Below are 15,462 nucleotides of genomic sequence, written 5' to 3' on the forward strand. Positions count from 1 at the left end.
TCTAAGCACTCTACATATATCAACCTCATCTAATCCTCCAAACAATTCTATGGCACAGATACTGTTATTATCTCCATTTCATGGATGAGTAAACTGAGTCCCAGAGAAGTTAGCTGATTTGCCCAAGGTGACACAGCTAGTAAGTGGTAGATTCAGGATGTGAACCTGGGAAGTCTGTTTCCAGAGTCCATGCCCTTCACCATCTCATTTACGCAGAATGACTTATTGGAGGGCTAGGGTGGGTATGTGTGGAGGCAGGTTTTGTGCAAATACTTGTCCTTTCCGACCTTGGTGTAGTCATTAACAGTCACCTGGTGCCTCCTAGGTAATAGAATTTGGGAGAGAAGTCTCAGCCTGTCTGTATCTCAGAGGACAAGTGTGCTGGTCATTGTAGTTGAGAAATACTCCTTCAAATCTTCCTATCTGGGGTGGTCCAGGCACTGTGAACTCCCTTGCCAGTATCTCTCCCAGGCTGCTGCCTCTGTCAGCACCCAGGTTCACCCATTTATTTGATATTTATGTATCTCATGTCCATGTGAGCCCTGTGCTAGGAGACAGGAGGCAGAGTGTAAAAGACAGTCTGCCCTGGAGGGGAGGACCCTGCAGAAGGGCCATATGCGTATGATTAACTGCAACACGAGATGGCAGATGCGCCTCCCGAGCTATGAGCACACAGGACTGGAGGGATGCAGAGAAGGGACCACTGCCTCCTTAGTGTGGGGGCAAGGGGCAGCTTGAGAATGAGGTCAGTCCTAGAAAATCCCCAGGTACTGAGTATCCCCTCCCCCAACCCACAGCCCTGGAAGACACGTAAAAGCTGAAGTAGGTGTTTTAATTTCTCCAAAAACATCTTTCTCCTGCTTTCCCACTGGTCTTTTGAAAACTCTGAAACAAAAACTCTACCTGCTGCAAAGATGGAGCATCACTGCATTTAGCCAACAAGCTAAGCCTTCTCAGAAAGAAAAACTGGCCTCAGATTTCTGAGCAAAGAGAATATCTCTGACTTAGAAGTGAGTTACTTTCCAAGCATTTGTCAGATGCATTCCAGTGGAGGTGTCAAGGTGAGAGAATGTCTTCTTCAACATTTTCTGAGGATCCACTATGTGCTGTAGGCCAGGAGTTTCCAATAAGCCAGGTTTTGAGCCCTGAACTTGAGGTTCTATCATACTCATTCACTGTGTGGCCATAGGTAGGTCTCTTTCTCTCTCTGAACCTCTCTCTTTCCACCTACCAATTGGGGAAGTTAGTCTACAGCATGTGAGAATCTTTACCACACTAGCCCAAAATACTTTTCAACTTATAAATCATGAAGTAATGATGCTAACGCTGACTGTGCCAGTCCCCAGGCAAGTCTTGCTACTTTACCTCGTTTAACCCTCACGCACCCTGTGAATGAGATGCTGTGGGTTTGGTTTGGGTTATTATTTGTGCTTTCATTTTTTTAAGCCTTTTTTTTTTTAGAGCAGTCTTAGGTTCACTGCAAACTTAAGAGGAAGGAACAGAGATTTCTCACATACCCCTGCCCCCACATGCACAGCCTTCCCCATCATCAACATCCCCCAGGAGAATGGCATATTTGTTACAACTGCTGAACCCACACTGACACATCATAATCACCCAGAGTCCATAGTTTACATGAGTTCATTCCTGGTGTTGTACATTCTGTGGGTTTGGACAAGCATATAAGGCCATGTATCCATTATCATAGTAACATGAAGAGTATTTTCACTGCCCTAAACGTCCTCTGTGCTCTGCTTATTCATCCCTCCCCCATCCCCAACCCCTGCCAACCACTGATCTTTTTCACTGTCTCCATAGTTTTGCCTTTTCCAGAATGTCATATAGTTGGAATCGTACAGTATGTAGCCTTTTCAGATTGGCTTATTTCACTTAGTAACATGCATTTATGTTTCCTCTATGTCTTTTCATGGCTTGATCGCTCATTTCTTTTTAGTGCTGAATAATATTCCATTGTTTGGATGTACCACCGCTTACTTATTCATTTACATACTGAAGGATATCTTGGTTGCTGCCAAGTTTTGATAATTACAAATAAGGCTGCTATAAATATCCATGTGCAGGTTTTTGTATGGACATAAGTTTTCAACTCCTTTGGGTAAACCCAAGGAGCTCAATTGCTGAATCATGTGGTAAGAGTATGTTTAGTTTTGTAAGAAACTGCCAAACTGTCTTCCAAAGTGGCTGTACCAGTTTGCATTCCCATAGCGATAAATGAGATCTTCTGTTTCTCCAATTTTCACCAGCACTTGGTGATGTCAGTGATCCAGATTTGGGCCATTCTAATAGGCATGTAGTGGTATCTCGTGGCTGTTTAAATTCACTTTTCCCTAATGATATGTAATGGGGACCATCTTTTGTATTATCTTTTATTTCTTATTTGCCATTCATATATCTTTTTTGCTGAGGTGTGTGTTAAGGTCTTTGCCCATTTTTTAATTGGTTTTTTTTTTAATTGTTGAGTTTTAAGAGTTCTTTGTCTATTTTAGATAACAGTCCTTTATCAATATTATCTTTTATTTCTTATTTGCCATTCATATATTTTTTTTGCTGAGGTGTGTGTTAAGGTCTTTGCCCATTTTTTAATTGGGTTTTTTTTTAATTGTTGAGTTTTAAGAGTTCTTTGTCTATTTTAGATAACAGTCCTTTATCAGATGTGTCTTTTACAAATATTTCCCCCCAGTCTGTGGCTTGTCTTCTCATTCTCTTGACAGTGTCTTTCACGGAGCAGAAGTTTTTAATTTTAATGAAATCCAGCTTATCTGTTATTTATTTCATGGATTGTGCCTTTGGTGTTATATCTAAAAAGTCATCACTGAACCCAAGGTCATCTAGGTTTTTTCCTATGTTATCTTCTAGGACTTTGACAGATTTGTGTTGTACACTTAGGTCTGTGATCCATTTTCAGTTAATTTTGGTGCTGGGTGTAAGGTCTGTGCCTAGATTCATTTCTGCATGTGGATGTCCAGCTGTTCCACACCACTTGTTGAAAAGACTATCTTTGCTCTATTGTGTTGCCTTTACTCCTTTGTCAAACACCAGTCGACTATATTTATGTGAGTCTATTTCTGGGATCTCTATTCTGTTTTTTGATCTATTTTTCTCTTCTTTTGCCAATACCACACTGTCTTGATTACTGTAGCTTTATAGTAAGTCCTGAAATCAGGCAGTGTCAGTCCTCGAATTTTGTTCTTTGTTCAATATCATGCTGGATATTCTGGGTCCAGAAACCAAAAGTGGAAGTCAAGATGCTGTTTTTATTCCCATTTAGATATAAATAGTTGACCCCAGGACCTATGTTATTGGTACCAGATTTCTGGTCAATGCAAAGGCGCTCAATACTGGAGCTTTCTCTGTGCAGTAGGGTGTATATCACCCTAGGTGGAAATCAGAAGGTGTATCTGTTAGAAATTGTGTTAGAGTTGCGGGTAAAAGATGCTCATCCCCATCCCTAACAGTGGCTTAAATAAATTAGTGTTCTTTCTTTGCTTACATAAACTAAGTCTAGAGGGAGATTACCCAGCTCTGGAGGGACAGTTCCATAAGAGCATCAGAGACCCAGGCTCCTCCTATCTTTATGCTCTGCATCCCTAGCAGGTGGCTTCTGATTTCTTCGTCACCTCATAGTCCACAGTGGCTGCTAGAGTCCAAAGGCCATATTTCAGGAAAGAGCAGAAAAAAGGGGGTAGGGGAAGAAAGACCAAAACTCCCAGCCAAGCCAGCTGTCTTCAGGAACTTTCCCAGAGCCCAGCCCAGTGCTTTTCCCTTACATCTCATCAGCTGACCTTGGCTATCAGGGAGGCAGGAAAATGTAGTCAGTCCGTTGTCTCCTGGAATAAAAAGTTGGGGTTTGGTTAAAAAGGAGAAGGGGTAGGCAACTAGCCATTTTATCAACGTAGGGCATTTCAGACATCCGTGTGTCCTTTTATGTGTCACGACTATGAAATGGAACCCAGGATTCTGACAGAGCCCATGGGAAGCAACACAGGTTGTGACAACTTAAGACTGTGGGAGGGTGACCTGATTTATGCTCAGGAATTTGTTGAACTCTTCAGGAAAAGGCAGATTTATGGATAGGCAATAGACACTTATGACATAGTGTAATTTGAATATGTGCAGAGGCTATTTAGCCTCACAAATTTACCTCCCCTGAAGGCTCCTTAATGTCTCAAATTCCTCAATCCCTTTCATGTAAGTCTGTAAAAATCATCAGTTACTAACACTTCAATATGTATGAATTTAATCTCTTTTTTTTTTTTTTTTTGTCTTTTTGTCTTTTTTCGTGACCGGCAACGGATCGCAACCCTCAGTGTCACACCCGTACCGGACCGGGACCGGCTACGGGACCGCAACCCTTGGTGTTGCCCCCGCTCCTTGCTCAGCCAGTGAGTGGCCGGTCTGCATGTGGGATCCGAACCCTCGGCGGGAGCGCCACCGCACTTCCCAAGCGGCGCACTGTAGCAGTGTGCCACCGGGCCGGCCCTGAAGTTAATCTCTTAAAGAGAGTTACAGATCTGTTGGTGCAATCCTCTTACTTTCTAGATGAGGAAATTAAGACCCAGAGGGACTGAGCAGTTTTCCTGAATTCATATGTTTAGTGGCAGGACTGAGAGCTGGATCAGGTGGCGGGGTTGGAGGGGCAAAGAAGAGACACCAGTAAGAGGTAGGGAGACTGAGAAAGGGAAGCTGGAGTGACAGGTGTACTTGTATAAATTAAATTTATCTATCTCCTGCCTTTTTCTAATGAGGACTTGAGGTAACAACGGACTGAGTATTTTGTGATTTTAGGGTTTTTTTTTAGTCTAGTGCAGTGTAAAAGCTCTGAAGTCAAATAGTTTGGGTTTGAATCCCAGCTCTGCCACTTAGCAGCTGCATGAGCTCAGGCAATTTCTTAATAGCTCTGGGCCTCAGTTTCCTCACCTATAAAATGGAATAATGATAGCAGCCACCTGGAGAATTGTTGAAATAATGACATAAAAGGACTACTCAGCATAGTGCCTGGTAAATACAAACTCTCAATGCATGTTAGTTTTAATTATGATTTAGTATAGCAACGTTTCATGATTTTAATATATCATGTTTTTAATATGTCATCACTAACATATCGATGTTCCAACCCTTCTAGGTGCTCTTCCTTCTGAACAATTTTGAGAACAATTGTTCTAAAAACGTTTCATGATTTTAATATATCATGTTTTTAATATGTCATCACTAACATATCAATGTTCCAACCCTTCTAGGTGCTCTTCCTTCTGAACAATTTTGAGAACAATTGTTCTAAAAATTTCCTACATCACACACGCGCTGCCATCACCACCCTCACCCTCTTATTATCGTCCTCAGAATTATTCCATTTTTGACTTAACCTGTATCTTATGTAACTCGCCTCGTTCTAGCTAAATCAGTACGTGAAGACTGTCTTTTCTCATGCACACGTGACAGATTATCCAGTCAGCCTAAGGATAATCCTGGGCTCACTTACGGATTTTTGGACTTCTTGCAAATGCTGTCCATGGTACCCCTCAAGGGACAACAGATTCACTGTCACCTTTCTAGCCCAGGGGATGTTCACAGAACCCTTCATCAATCCACCCATGCGATTTGAAATTCCACTTGGTTTCATTGCACTTGATATGAATTTCTTGTAGAAATTTTGAAATTTCTATTGGGGAATTTCCTGTGGAAACTGCAGCGTTCTCTAAACCCCCAGTGCTGGTCACCCAGGAAGTACTACCAAAAAAAATTGTCGAATAGATAGAGTTAGATCAGTGTAGTAAAATTACTCTGGCAAACACCCATTTCAAGATGGAAGCACTGAGGTAGGATGTTTAAAAATCCTCATTCACACCAGGCTTAATTATTTTTTCTTCTCTGAAAAGGGTCTAGGTTTACTGTCAAAAAAGAAAATGAGTATTTCACTTTCAGGCATAAATTTGTGACAGCTAGATCCCTTTAACCTATTTCTTTCTCTGTCTCCCTCTCTCATTTAAAAAATTATCTTATGTGTGTTTTTTTTTAAAAGAAGCCACAAGATTTCCACAATACATGGTTATGAAATAGGAACTTCTCATTGCATTAAATTTCTAATTTCTTGCTATTTGAAAAGTCCTTCTTTTCCCACACCCAAATGACCCTTGACATAAGACCACAGCTCTCGTTTTTAAACTGTTTTCAGCATACTTGACTCTACATACACACGAGTTTGTCTCCTCCGTTGTGTGGGAGGACATGTATTTCATTGCACTGGAATTTCTCTTAGGTCACTTCTTGTTGGTGGCAAATCTTTGCTTACTGAAGGTGGATTGCATTTTTGGAAACAACCTAAAACCTTTTTTCAGAGCTGTCCCTGATGAATAATTGTGGAGACTAAGCTGATCAAGAATATGGTTCGGGGTCAAAATCAAAGGTTACCTGTAGAGTAATGAGACCAAGTGGCTTTCTTGTGTGGTTCTGGAGGTGTGTCTTGAGGCAATGTCAAGAGAGGACATAGGGGGTTCATGCACAATTAGTGGACACCTTGCCGGCTGCTGTGTGTGTCAGCCGAAGTACAGAAGAGGAGAGACAATGGAACCAGACTGGCTTCTTCTACTGGCTGGGTCTGTGAATCCAAGCAGCCTCGACTTGCCCTAGATCCCAGTTCCTCACCTGTGAAATGAGGATCATTATATTTTCCTCCAGTGTTTTCACATTATGCTGAGTATAAAACGCCCCATTTAGTGTGTGCTGCCAGTAATGTCAGTGATGTCAGTTCCTCCTTCCACTCTTTCCCTTCCTCATCTCAGAGGAGAGCAATTATTTGAATGTGTCATTTCAGGAACACTTGCCTAAAACTCACTCGTGTTTCTTTAAAAACTGTACCTACAAAATTAAGTCAGGGTACCCTGCATGCTGGGTTACCTTCAACCTGGAGCATGTTGTATGGGGAGAAGAGTAAACTGGGGAGATGCATAACATCACCACCACCATCTAAAAAAGAATTCCCACAGCTCCAGAGAGTTCTCCAGAGCTTCTCTGCTTCCCACTCCCAGCCCCGTGGAGCCCCCAGCTCTGTCTGCCCAGGCTGAAAGAGAGAAGGGTGGGATTCACGAGTAATTAAAGGGAATTTGGAAGACTGGGATGTTGCGGAATGTTAGATCAGTAGCTAGAACAGCATGTGGTGTTCTTTAGGCAGGCTTCATTGAATCCATACAAAAAAAGAAAGAGGGGCTGCCTGCCCGTCTGCTCATTTATCAAACAGCGAAGCTCAACTTTCACAGCTCCACAAAAGTGTTTTACTGTTTGCTGAGTCTTGCTCCAGAAATTAAAAGCTGAACAGTCTTAGCTGGGCTGGACCGACCCTGCATTTTGAGACTCAAACTAAATTGTGCTGGGCTTTCAGATTCAGGGACCGGTTGATTATTTGGTGAAAGAAGAGGAGAATAATTTGTAATTTGCAGCCCATAAGAAACACTTTTTAAAAATAGCCAAACCCCCTTCCCACAGGTTTTTGTTGCGGCTGCAAGGAGGAGGTGCTACTTGCAACAGCCCTTTCTTTGCTCAGAGTGGGAAAAGTCTTGACCTCCATTTGGGCCGAATGTGATGTGGTCCAGCAGCGCTTCCACCCACCCCCCACTCCAACTCTTAGCAAACTTCCTTTCCTCTCACTCCTTCATTGGAAATTGCCTTTCTCTCTTCTTGGAAGAGGAGGAGACGATTTGGCCATCAAATATTTTTAGGCAAAAGAATTTTCACAACAGAACCAAATATTCTAACCACACAAATCTACTGCTTGGGAAAGCGCAACGTGCCACAAAAGCCTGCAGACTGGATTGAGTGAGAATCCTCTGAAAATCCATAAAAGGATCACAGTATAGAGTGACAAGAGGAAGAGGTGATAAGGTAACAAGGGAGGCAGAGAGGGCTGTGACAGGCTGTGACAGCCCGCGCCAGCCCCGCCCCCCGCAGCTGGCCACGCCCCCTCCGTTGAGACTGAGCTCTCCCCCACCCCACCCTCTTGTCCTTCTCGTGGCTGATGAAGCCCCAGGAGACAAGCCTGGGCACCCACTCTAAGTCTTTTGACCAGCGTCAAGCCCATGAGATAAGCCAAGCCAAGTGTCATCATCCCCATTTCACAAACAACCTTGATGTTCAAATGGAAAAAATAGCAAAGGGTCTTTTCTGGCTTTTCAATTTAACACATTTTTTTTTAAAGTGTGAATATCCTTCTATACTTTATAGAAAGGAATTTGACAGTGTGTTTTAAGAACATTGAACTGTTTCTTCTCTTTGATCAAGCAGCTCTGTGTTTGAGAAACTATAATGAGAGGGAATATCCCAAACAAAATATCAACAGCAAGTGACAAAAACCATTACACACAAAGATATTGCTTATTAGCATTACGTATATTAACACAACACTGGAAACAACTTCAACGGCCAATAAAAGAGAAACGATCCATTTATTCTTCCTTTCACTTACTGAGTCGATGAATGAATGTACTGAGACACATTCTCTCCTGCCCGGGCCATCACTGTAGCCTCTGACTGGCCTCCCTCTGCCACCTTTGTCCCCTCCAGTCAGTTCTCCATACAGCAGCCACAGAGATCCTTTTGAAAGGTAAGTCATATCTCGTTCCCCACTCCCTTCCTGAAAGCCCTCCGAAGCCTCCCCAGCTCACTCAGAGTAAAAGCAGAAGCACTTTCAAAGGCCCCCCACACACAGAGCCAGGCCCTGTCAGCCCATCCCAGCTCCCAACCTCACCTCCTACCACTCTCCAGCCACACTAGCCGCCTCGTTACTCCTGAAACAAGCCAAACAAGCTCCTACCCCAGGGCCTTTGCATCGGTGGTCCCCTCTTCTTACAACTTTCCTCCCCAGATATCCACAAGGGTTATTCCCTCACTTCCTTTAGGTCACCACACAAATGCCACCTTAGCACTGAGTTCTTATCACCCTCAACAAAATAACACCCCATCTCCACCTTTCCTATCCCCTTCCTCACTCTGTTTTTTGTTTCCCCCATAGGACTTAACTGATATAAGACACATCAACTTTTTCATGTGTTTATTTTTGGTCTTCCCACTAGAATGCAAGCTTCTCGAACAGACGCTGCTTCTGTTTTGCTCAGTTCGTATCCCTCCATGCCTAGCAAAATGTTGGGCTCTGTAGTAGGAGCTCAGTAGATATTCGTGTGGGATGGATCCCAGCCATGCACTATTAGCCAACCTGTCATGGTTATTGAGGCTGTGGCTTGTTGAAATGGGAAGAGCGGTAGAAAATGAGGCTGGAGATCCAGTTCGTGTAGAGTCTTATAGGCCCAGGTAAAGACTCTGTAGACCTGAGTAGACCATTGGCTGTTTATAAAGATTCTATGGGGGTCGGAAGCTGCAGAGACGTTGGTCAAAGGACACAAAACTTCAATTAGACTGGAGGAATAAGCTCAAGAGATCTATCGTAGAGCATGGTGACTGGAGTTAATATTGCTAAGAGAGTACATTTTAAGTGCTCTCACCACAAAAAAATGATAGTGAGATAATGCATTTATTTATTAGTTCAATTAAGCCATTCCACAATGTATACATATTTCAAAACGCCACATTGTACATGATAAATATATATAATTTTTATTTGTCCATTAAAAATATTAATTAATTACTTAAAAGATGCTATGGATCACATAAGTATGGTCACCAAACAAGTGGCCCAGGGAAGATTTCTGGGAAGAGATAAGATACAAGCTGGGATCCGACGGATGGGAAGACATGAGGCAGACAAAGGGCCTGGAGAGAGGACTCCAGACGATGACGGCACCTGTGGCCAAGTCCAGAATGAGAGAGAGCACAGTGTGTTCCTGAAACCTGACAGAAGCCACATGTCACCAGAGCCTAGGGAGAGGCCACCAGAATGTTTCCAAGAGGGTCAGAGTGAAGGGAATAGAAGAGAAATCTTCACTGGTGACTGGATGGAAACAAATCATTTTATTCTTTAAACACATCTAATGTGTAACGCAGGAATATGAAGTAAAAGAAAAAAAGGTTGCCGTTAAAGGAAGGGATGAGGGGCTTGAGGCACTGTTCTGTCATTCATGCAGAAGCAGTACTATTGTTGCGGTATAGTGTCAAGTCAGACAGTGCGCGTTCAAATCGCGGGTCCGCATCTTGTGAGCTGTGTGGCTCTGTGCGGGTTGCTTAGCCTCTCTAAGCCTCAGTTTACTCATCTGTACAGCAGAAACGGCAGTGAAACCTTGCACTGGATTGTTGTGATGATTAGCTGAGATAATATGTGTAAAGTGATTGGCACAGTGCCTGAGCCAGGACTGGAACCTGTGTGAGCCTGACCACCTAGCCTGTGTGCTTAACCACTGTCTACTACTGCGTCCCAGTGTGCTAGGGGAACAGAGAGGGGGCACCTAAGGCTGCATGGGACAGGTCACGGAGGAAGCGGGAGAGGCTCAGAAAAAGAGGGGCTCCTCAGGGGAGAGTGGGGATGGCATGGGCTTGGCATTCCAGGCAGAGGGAACAGCGTGTACAGGGTCAGGACCAGCATGAGCCTGCAGCTCGGGAGCACCTGGGGAGTGGCTGGATTTGAGGCTGGGGAGCTGGGTGGGAGGAGAGCACAGAGGGCCCCATGGACCAGCCTGAGGAGCCTGGATTGTTATCCGGTATAGGCAGTGAGAAGGTACCCAGTGCTTTCAATAAGGAAATGAAATGACCATATTTGCATTTTAGAAAGATCCTGCTGGTAAGACAGCCAGACTGAAAGCAGGACAACCAGTTAGAAGGATGTGTCTGGGGTCCAGGTGAGAGATCACGGTGGGCTGGGCAGTATTGGGGGATACAAAGAAGTGGCAGTGGCTGGGTTCAGGAGATGTCCCGAAGGCAGAATCAACAGGGCATGGGGTTGTGCGGTGTTAGGAAGACAGGAATCCGGGAGGACTCTGCTGTCTGTCTTGGGTGACTCAGCAGAGGGTGATGTTGGTCACAAAGATGGTAAAACTCCATGTGTTGATCTACATATTACTCATAAGGAACAAGTAAAAACCATCAGCAATGGTGGAAATCATAGGTTAAGTTGATCAGTGAATTCCCAGGCTTCACGCCATGACTCGATAGCTCCTCAAGATCACATTGCAAAGAATTACAAGCACACTGATTGTACGTTTCATTGCCTCACAGAGGTAGAACAGTGGCTCCAGAAGGCCAGGCCTCAATTCCCAGGGCCCTCTGGCATGTCTGTAGACCAGAGTCTGCAACCCTTGGTACCTCAGCCTCAGGCCAGGCATCAGGGGCTTTGCCTGTTTGCTTTGTGGATGTTATGTGGGATACCATTCAGATAAACACTTAGAAAGATGTCACAAATTTGCCTAGCCTCTTAAATCAAGTAATAATGAGGCTTAGCAACCAAACAAAACAATGCTGCTTTCTTTTATTATCTACATAGTGTTTACAGGGAGTAGAGAATGATCTATTTTTTCAAATGAAAGGAAAAGGAGAAACAACCACTATAATATTCTGGGAGATTTTTGGTGCTTGTTTCAAGATTATCGTGAACTTCTTTTGTCAATTAGGAATGTTTACAACTAGAAAATCCTGTTCTATTTGCAAGAAAGTTGATACAGTACACAAATATTATACAGAACTTTTTGTTCTATGCACAATCTCACTACCCTAACCAATATCTTTTTTTAGTTTTTCCATGTTCCCTGTCCATTCCTATATTTGTACAAACATAAATTATAACCATAGCATAAACGTAGTTTGAGGTCTGCTATTTCATTTAGTATTATCTCATAAGAATTTTTTGTGTTGTGACATAGTTTTCGTTACCATCATTTTTAATGGCTACGTAATTTCTATTGAGCGTATATACTTTCATATATTTAGCCAGTTCCCTATCATCGGATGTTATGTTGTTTCCAATTTTTCACTCTCATTGGCAGCCCCTAACATAGCTTTTTCCTATTTTATATTGCTTCCTTTGAATTAATAGATCAAAAACTATGAGTATTTTGTGGCTCTTGATATATATTGTAAAAACGCTCCTGGGGAGGCTTGTACTAATAAATGACATCATCAGCAATCTGAGTGTTCCAGTTTTATTACAGCCTTAGCAGCACTGAATATTATCATTTTCAAAATATCTGCTGATATAGGGTTAAACACAGTACCTTACTGTTGTGCCCATTTGCACAGGAGACTTTTTCCCAGACCCAAGCGTAGGAAAATCTCTACTCTTCCTAAGCAAGTAGTATGTGCTTATCTTATTGATACTGGGACTCTTATGACTGTTGTATTATCTTTGCTCAGGTGATTAGGGAACTCAGAAACCAAATCACAACCCCCTTCTAACCAATGTGAAGAATCCCCTGGCTCCATTTTCACGCTTCCATTATTTCCCCTCTGTCTTTATGTGTTCTGTAGTGTACCTTTGTGAAGAGCTGCTTTAAATCCTGGCTCTGAAACCAGTCAAGTGATGAAAGTCCGGAGGGCTTGGCCATAGGTTAATATAAACCCATGGTGATGAGCCACTAAACCTCGATGCAGTCTCAGACTGCATAACGGGGGCAAAGTGCTTAAAGAGCACTGTCACTGTCCCCATCTTGCATTTTACTCAGGTAACAGCAATTTGAGAGGGACATAGACAAAGTAGAAGTCAGGTCCTCAGTTTACAGGAGTTACGATTAAGGAAACCAGGATATATTGCTACAAAAGAGATAACCTTAAAGAATCCGGGGAATTATTGCATCATTTGGTTCAGTATTATCACTAGGAGATAATATTTTAAAAGCCTTTTTTACTTCCAAAAGTGGGCTCGTGATGTTATGGCGTTAGATTCTCTGAACATGCTTGTGAGGTGCGATTTCCTTCCTCGGTTCCCAGGCAAGGCCGTGCTCCCCGTCCACTCTCTGCACTGGAGACAGCAGCGCCCTCACATACAGAACCAGTCCATCTTCGTCCTGCCCATTCCAGGGCCTCACTTTCTCTTTAACTTGTCCACTTCTTTCCATCCCACTCATGCCAGTTTATTTGAGTCACCATCACCTAACCCTCCAATTCAGGGGAGGACTACACAACCCCCAAGTCCTCAGACATCACAGGAGGACACTAAGGCACAGAGAGGCTAAACAGTACGTCCAAGTTCAAACCACTAACAAGGACACAGTACACGTTTGTTAAATCAATGAGAGTATTGTTGTGGATGAAAGACGGTGTGAATGGATCGACAGAGACTCGTCCCCACCTCTAGAGGAAGCACTCAAGGCTCATGCCCTACCAATGGGAAACCAGCAACAGCATCTCTTCTTATGAGGGACAGCGTGCAGGCTTGCTGTCTCTGACCACGCATGGCTGCTCGGTGCTGTGCTGGGAGGGCAACAAGTCTAGAAGAATGTGGTTAGACTTAAAAGGAAAAGTCCCCTGGGAAGTAAAAGGAAATGAGTCATCGGCACAATCAGTGGTGATAATGGGTAACGTTTATTGTGTACTTACAAAGTGCCAGGCAATGCTGCAAATTGTTTACATACATTTTCTTTTTTAAATTTCACAAGAATTCTCTAAAATAGAGGTTATTATCATTCCAATTTTAGAAAGGGGGAAACTGAGTCATTTGGATGTTAAATAACTTGCCCAAGGGCACCAACCTAACAAATGGCTGAGGCTGGATCTAGTCCAGGTAGTCTAGCTCAGAGTTCTTGGCATAACGTTTTAGAAAGGGGGAAACTGAGTCATTTGGATGTTAAATAACTTGCCCAAGGGCACCATCCTAACAAATGGCTGAGGCTGGATCTAGTCCAGGTAGTCTAGCTCAGAGTTCTTGGCATAACCCCTGTACTGCACTGCCTCTCCACAGACATCATCTCTGTCAACACCAAGAGAAGACCCCTTGATTACGTTTTCACCCTGGAGATGATTTCTCCTCCCAGGTTTCTTGTGAATCTGTGTGGTTGTCCTGGGTAACAGCAGTTACCACCCTCTACTGTGCAGACAGGGAAGGATGCCCTTCGGGCAGGCACCAGGGCTTCATACTTTCATTCGACAAATATGGACTGAAGTCTTCACATGTGCCAAGCCCTGTGCAGTGTCCCTATTCTCTTGGAGCCTGCATTCAAGTAGAAGGCAACATAAACTAGTCTCTAAGAGAGGAAGTGAACAAGATAATTTCAGAAAGTGCTAAGTGACAAGAAGACACAAAGCAGGGCCATGTGATGGTAAGGGGCTGCTTGTGCCATTCTATATTGGCTGGCCAGAGAAGACTCTGGGCAGAGGGACATTGCCCAGGAGCCTGAATGGTGTAAGAGAAGGAGACAATCTTGTGAGGATCCGGGGGAAATTGCATTCCTGGCATTGGGAACTACAGTCTTAAGACCCCCAGTGGGGAGAAAGCCTGGTGTGTTTCAGGAATGAGAGAAAAATAAAATAAAAAGCCCTCATGGCTGGGATCTGGTGAGAGCTGTAGAAGAGGAAAGCCAGGAGGTAAGCAGAGGCCAGTGTCATAGAGGCTCAGTGTGAGTTTAAGTTCCAGGTGCCCTGGAAGCCATTGGGGGTTTTAAGCAAGGGCATGAGATGTTCTGGATCAACCGGTACTCTCCCTACATTGTGCGACAGAGGGGATAAGGCCTAGAGTGTCCAAGTGAGACCCCTTCAGGATCCAAGCACTCCCCGCCCAATTCCCCAACACCAGTAGTCTTCTGCAGGGTCCCGACAGACTCCTAGTAAGCCACTGCAACCAAGGACTGATGCTTTCCTCCCTTCCTGAGATTGCTGTTTGTAAAACTCAGTCACTGTGTTCCCAACCTTTCCCGATGGGTAACTGATTCTTATGTTGACTTACAGATCATAAGGCAGCAGTTTCCTCAGCTAACCACCAGAAGACTCGGGACCCGAGGACAGTCAAAGTAAGCATGGGCCATTCCACCCGCAGAGCACACGTCTTTGGGCCTCGAGACAGGCCAGACCCAGGCCTTTCATCCCAAGCTCTGTCCACAGGCCTGGCGAGAAGTCTGTGCCTACAGGGAGCATGGAGGAGCTTTATGACAGCTGGATGCCCTCTCTCAGGACCCCTGAAAGAGAGGCTGTCCAAAAGCTCAGGGCCATTTGGCCCAGCTGCTTTAAAGAATCTGATTTTGTGCCACCCTGCTTTTAGGTGTGTTTGGTTGTTGTTGTAAAATAGTCTTAGATGACATTTAAAGGAACATCTTGTAGCTTCTTGTACGATCTCCAGGTTACTGAGACTGTTCTGCTGAGCAAACTCTCTGTTCTGACAGTATCCAATTGGCCAGAGAAGCAAACCTGTACTAATCCCTGCATGGAGGACAAGAAATGGTCTGGTCTGAATATTTGATGGCTATCTTGATCTAAAGAAATTAGGAAGGGGAACTTTTTAAAGTTAGGGAGTCGCATCCCAACTGTCTTCCCAACTGAAGGGTGTTTCTGGGGCAACCGGAAGCCCCCCTCCCCCCCCCCCCC

The 15,462-nt window shown here is 44.0% G+C and overlaps 1 protein-coding gene across 1 annotated transcript in view; it reads left to right on the forward strand.

Moving 5' to 3' along the window:
* Window positions 1-15,462, forward strand: part of RFX4 (regulatory factor X, 4 (influences HLA class II expression)) — a 162,713-nt gene that overhangs the window by 71,174 nt on the left and 76,077 nt on the right. Inside the window, exon 5 of the mRNA XM_008576416.1 lies at window positions 14,830-14,891. Within this exon, the coding sequence (XP_008574638.1) occupies window positions 14,830-14,891 (62 nt within the window). The remainder of the gene's footprint in view (window positions 1-14,829; window positions 14,892-15,462) is intronic.

The sequence above is a fragment of the Galeopterus variegatus genome, unplaced genomic scaffold (genome assembly GCF_000696425.1).
Source record: "Galeopterus variegatus unplaced genomic scaffold, G_variegatus-3.0.2 Scaffold1346, whole genome shotgun sequence".
NCBI classification, from domain to species: Eukaryota; Metazoa; Chordata; class Mammalia; order Dermoptera; family Cynocephalidae; genus Galeopterus; species Galeopterus variegatus.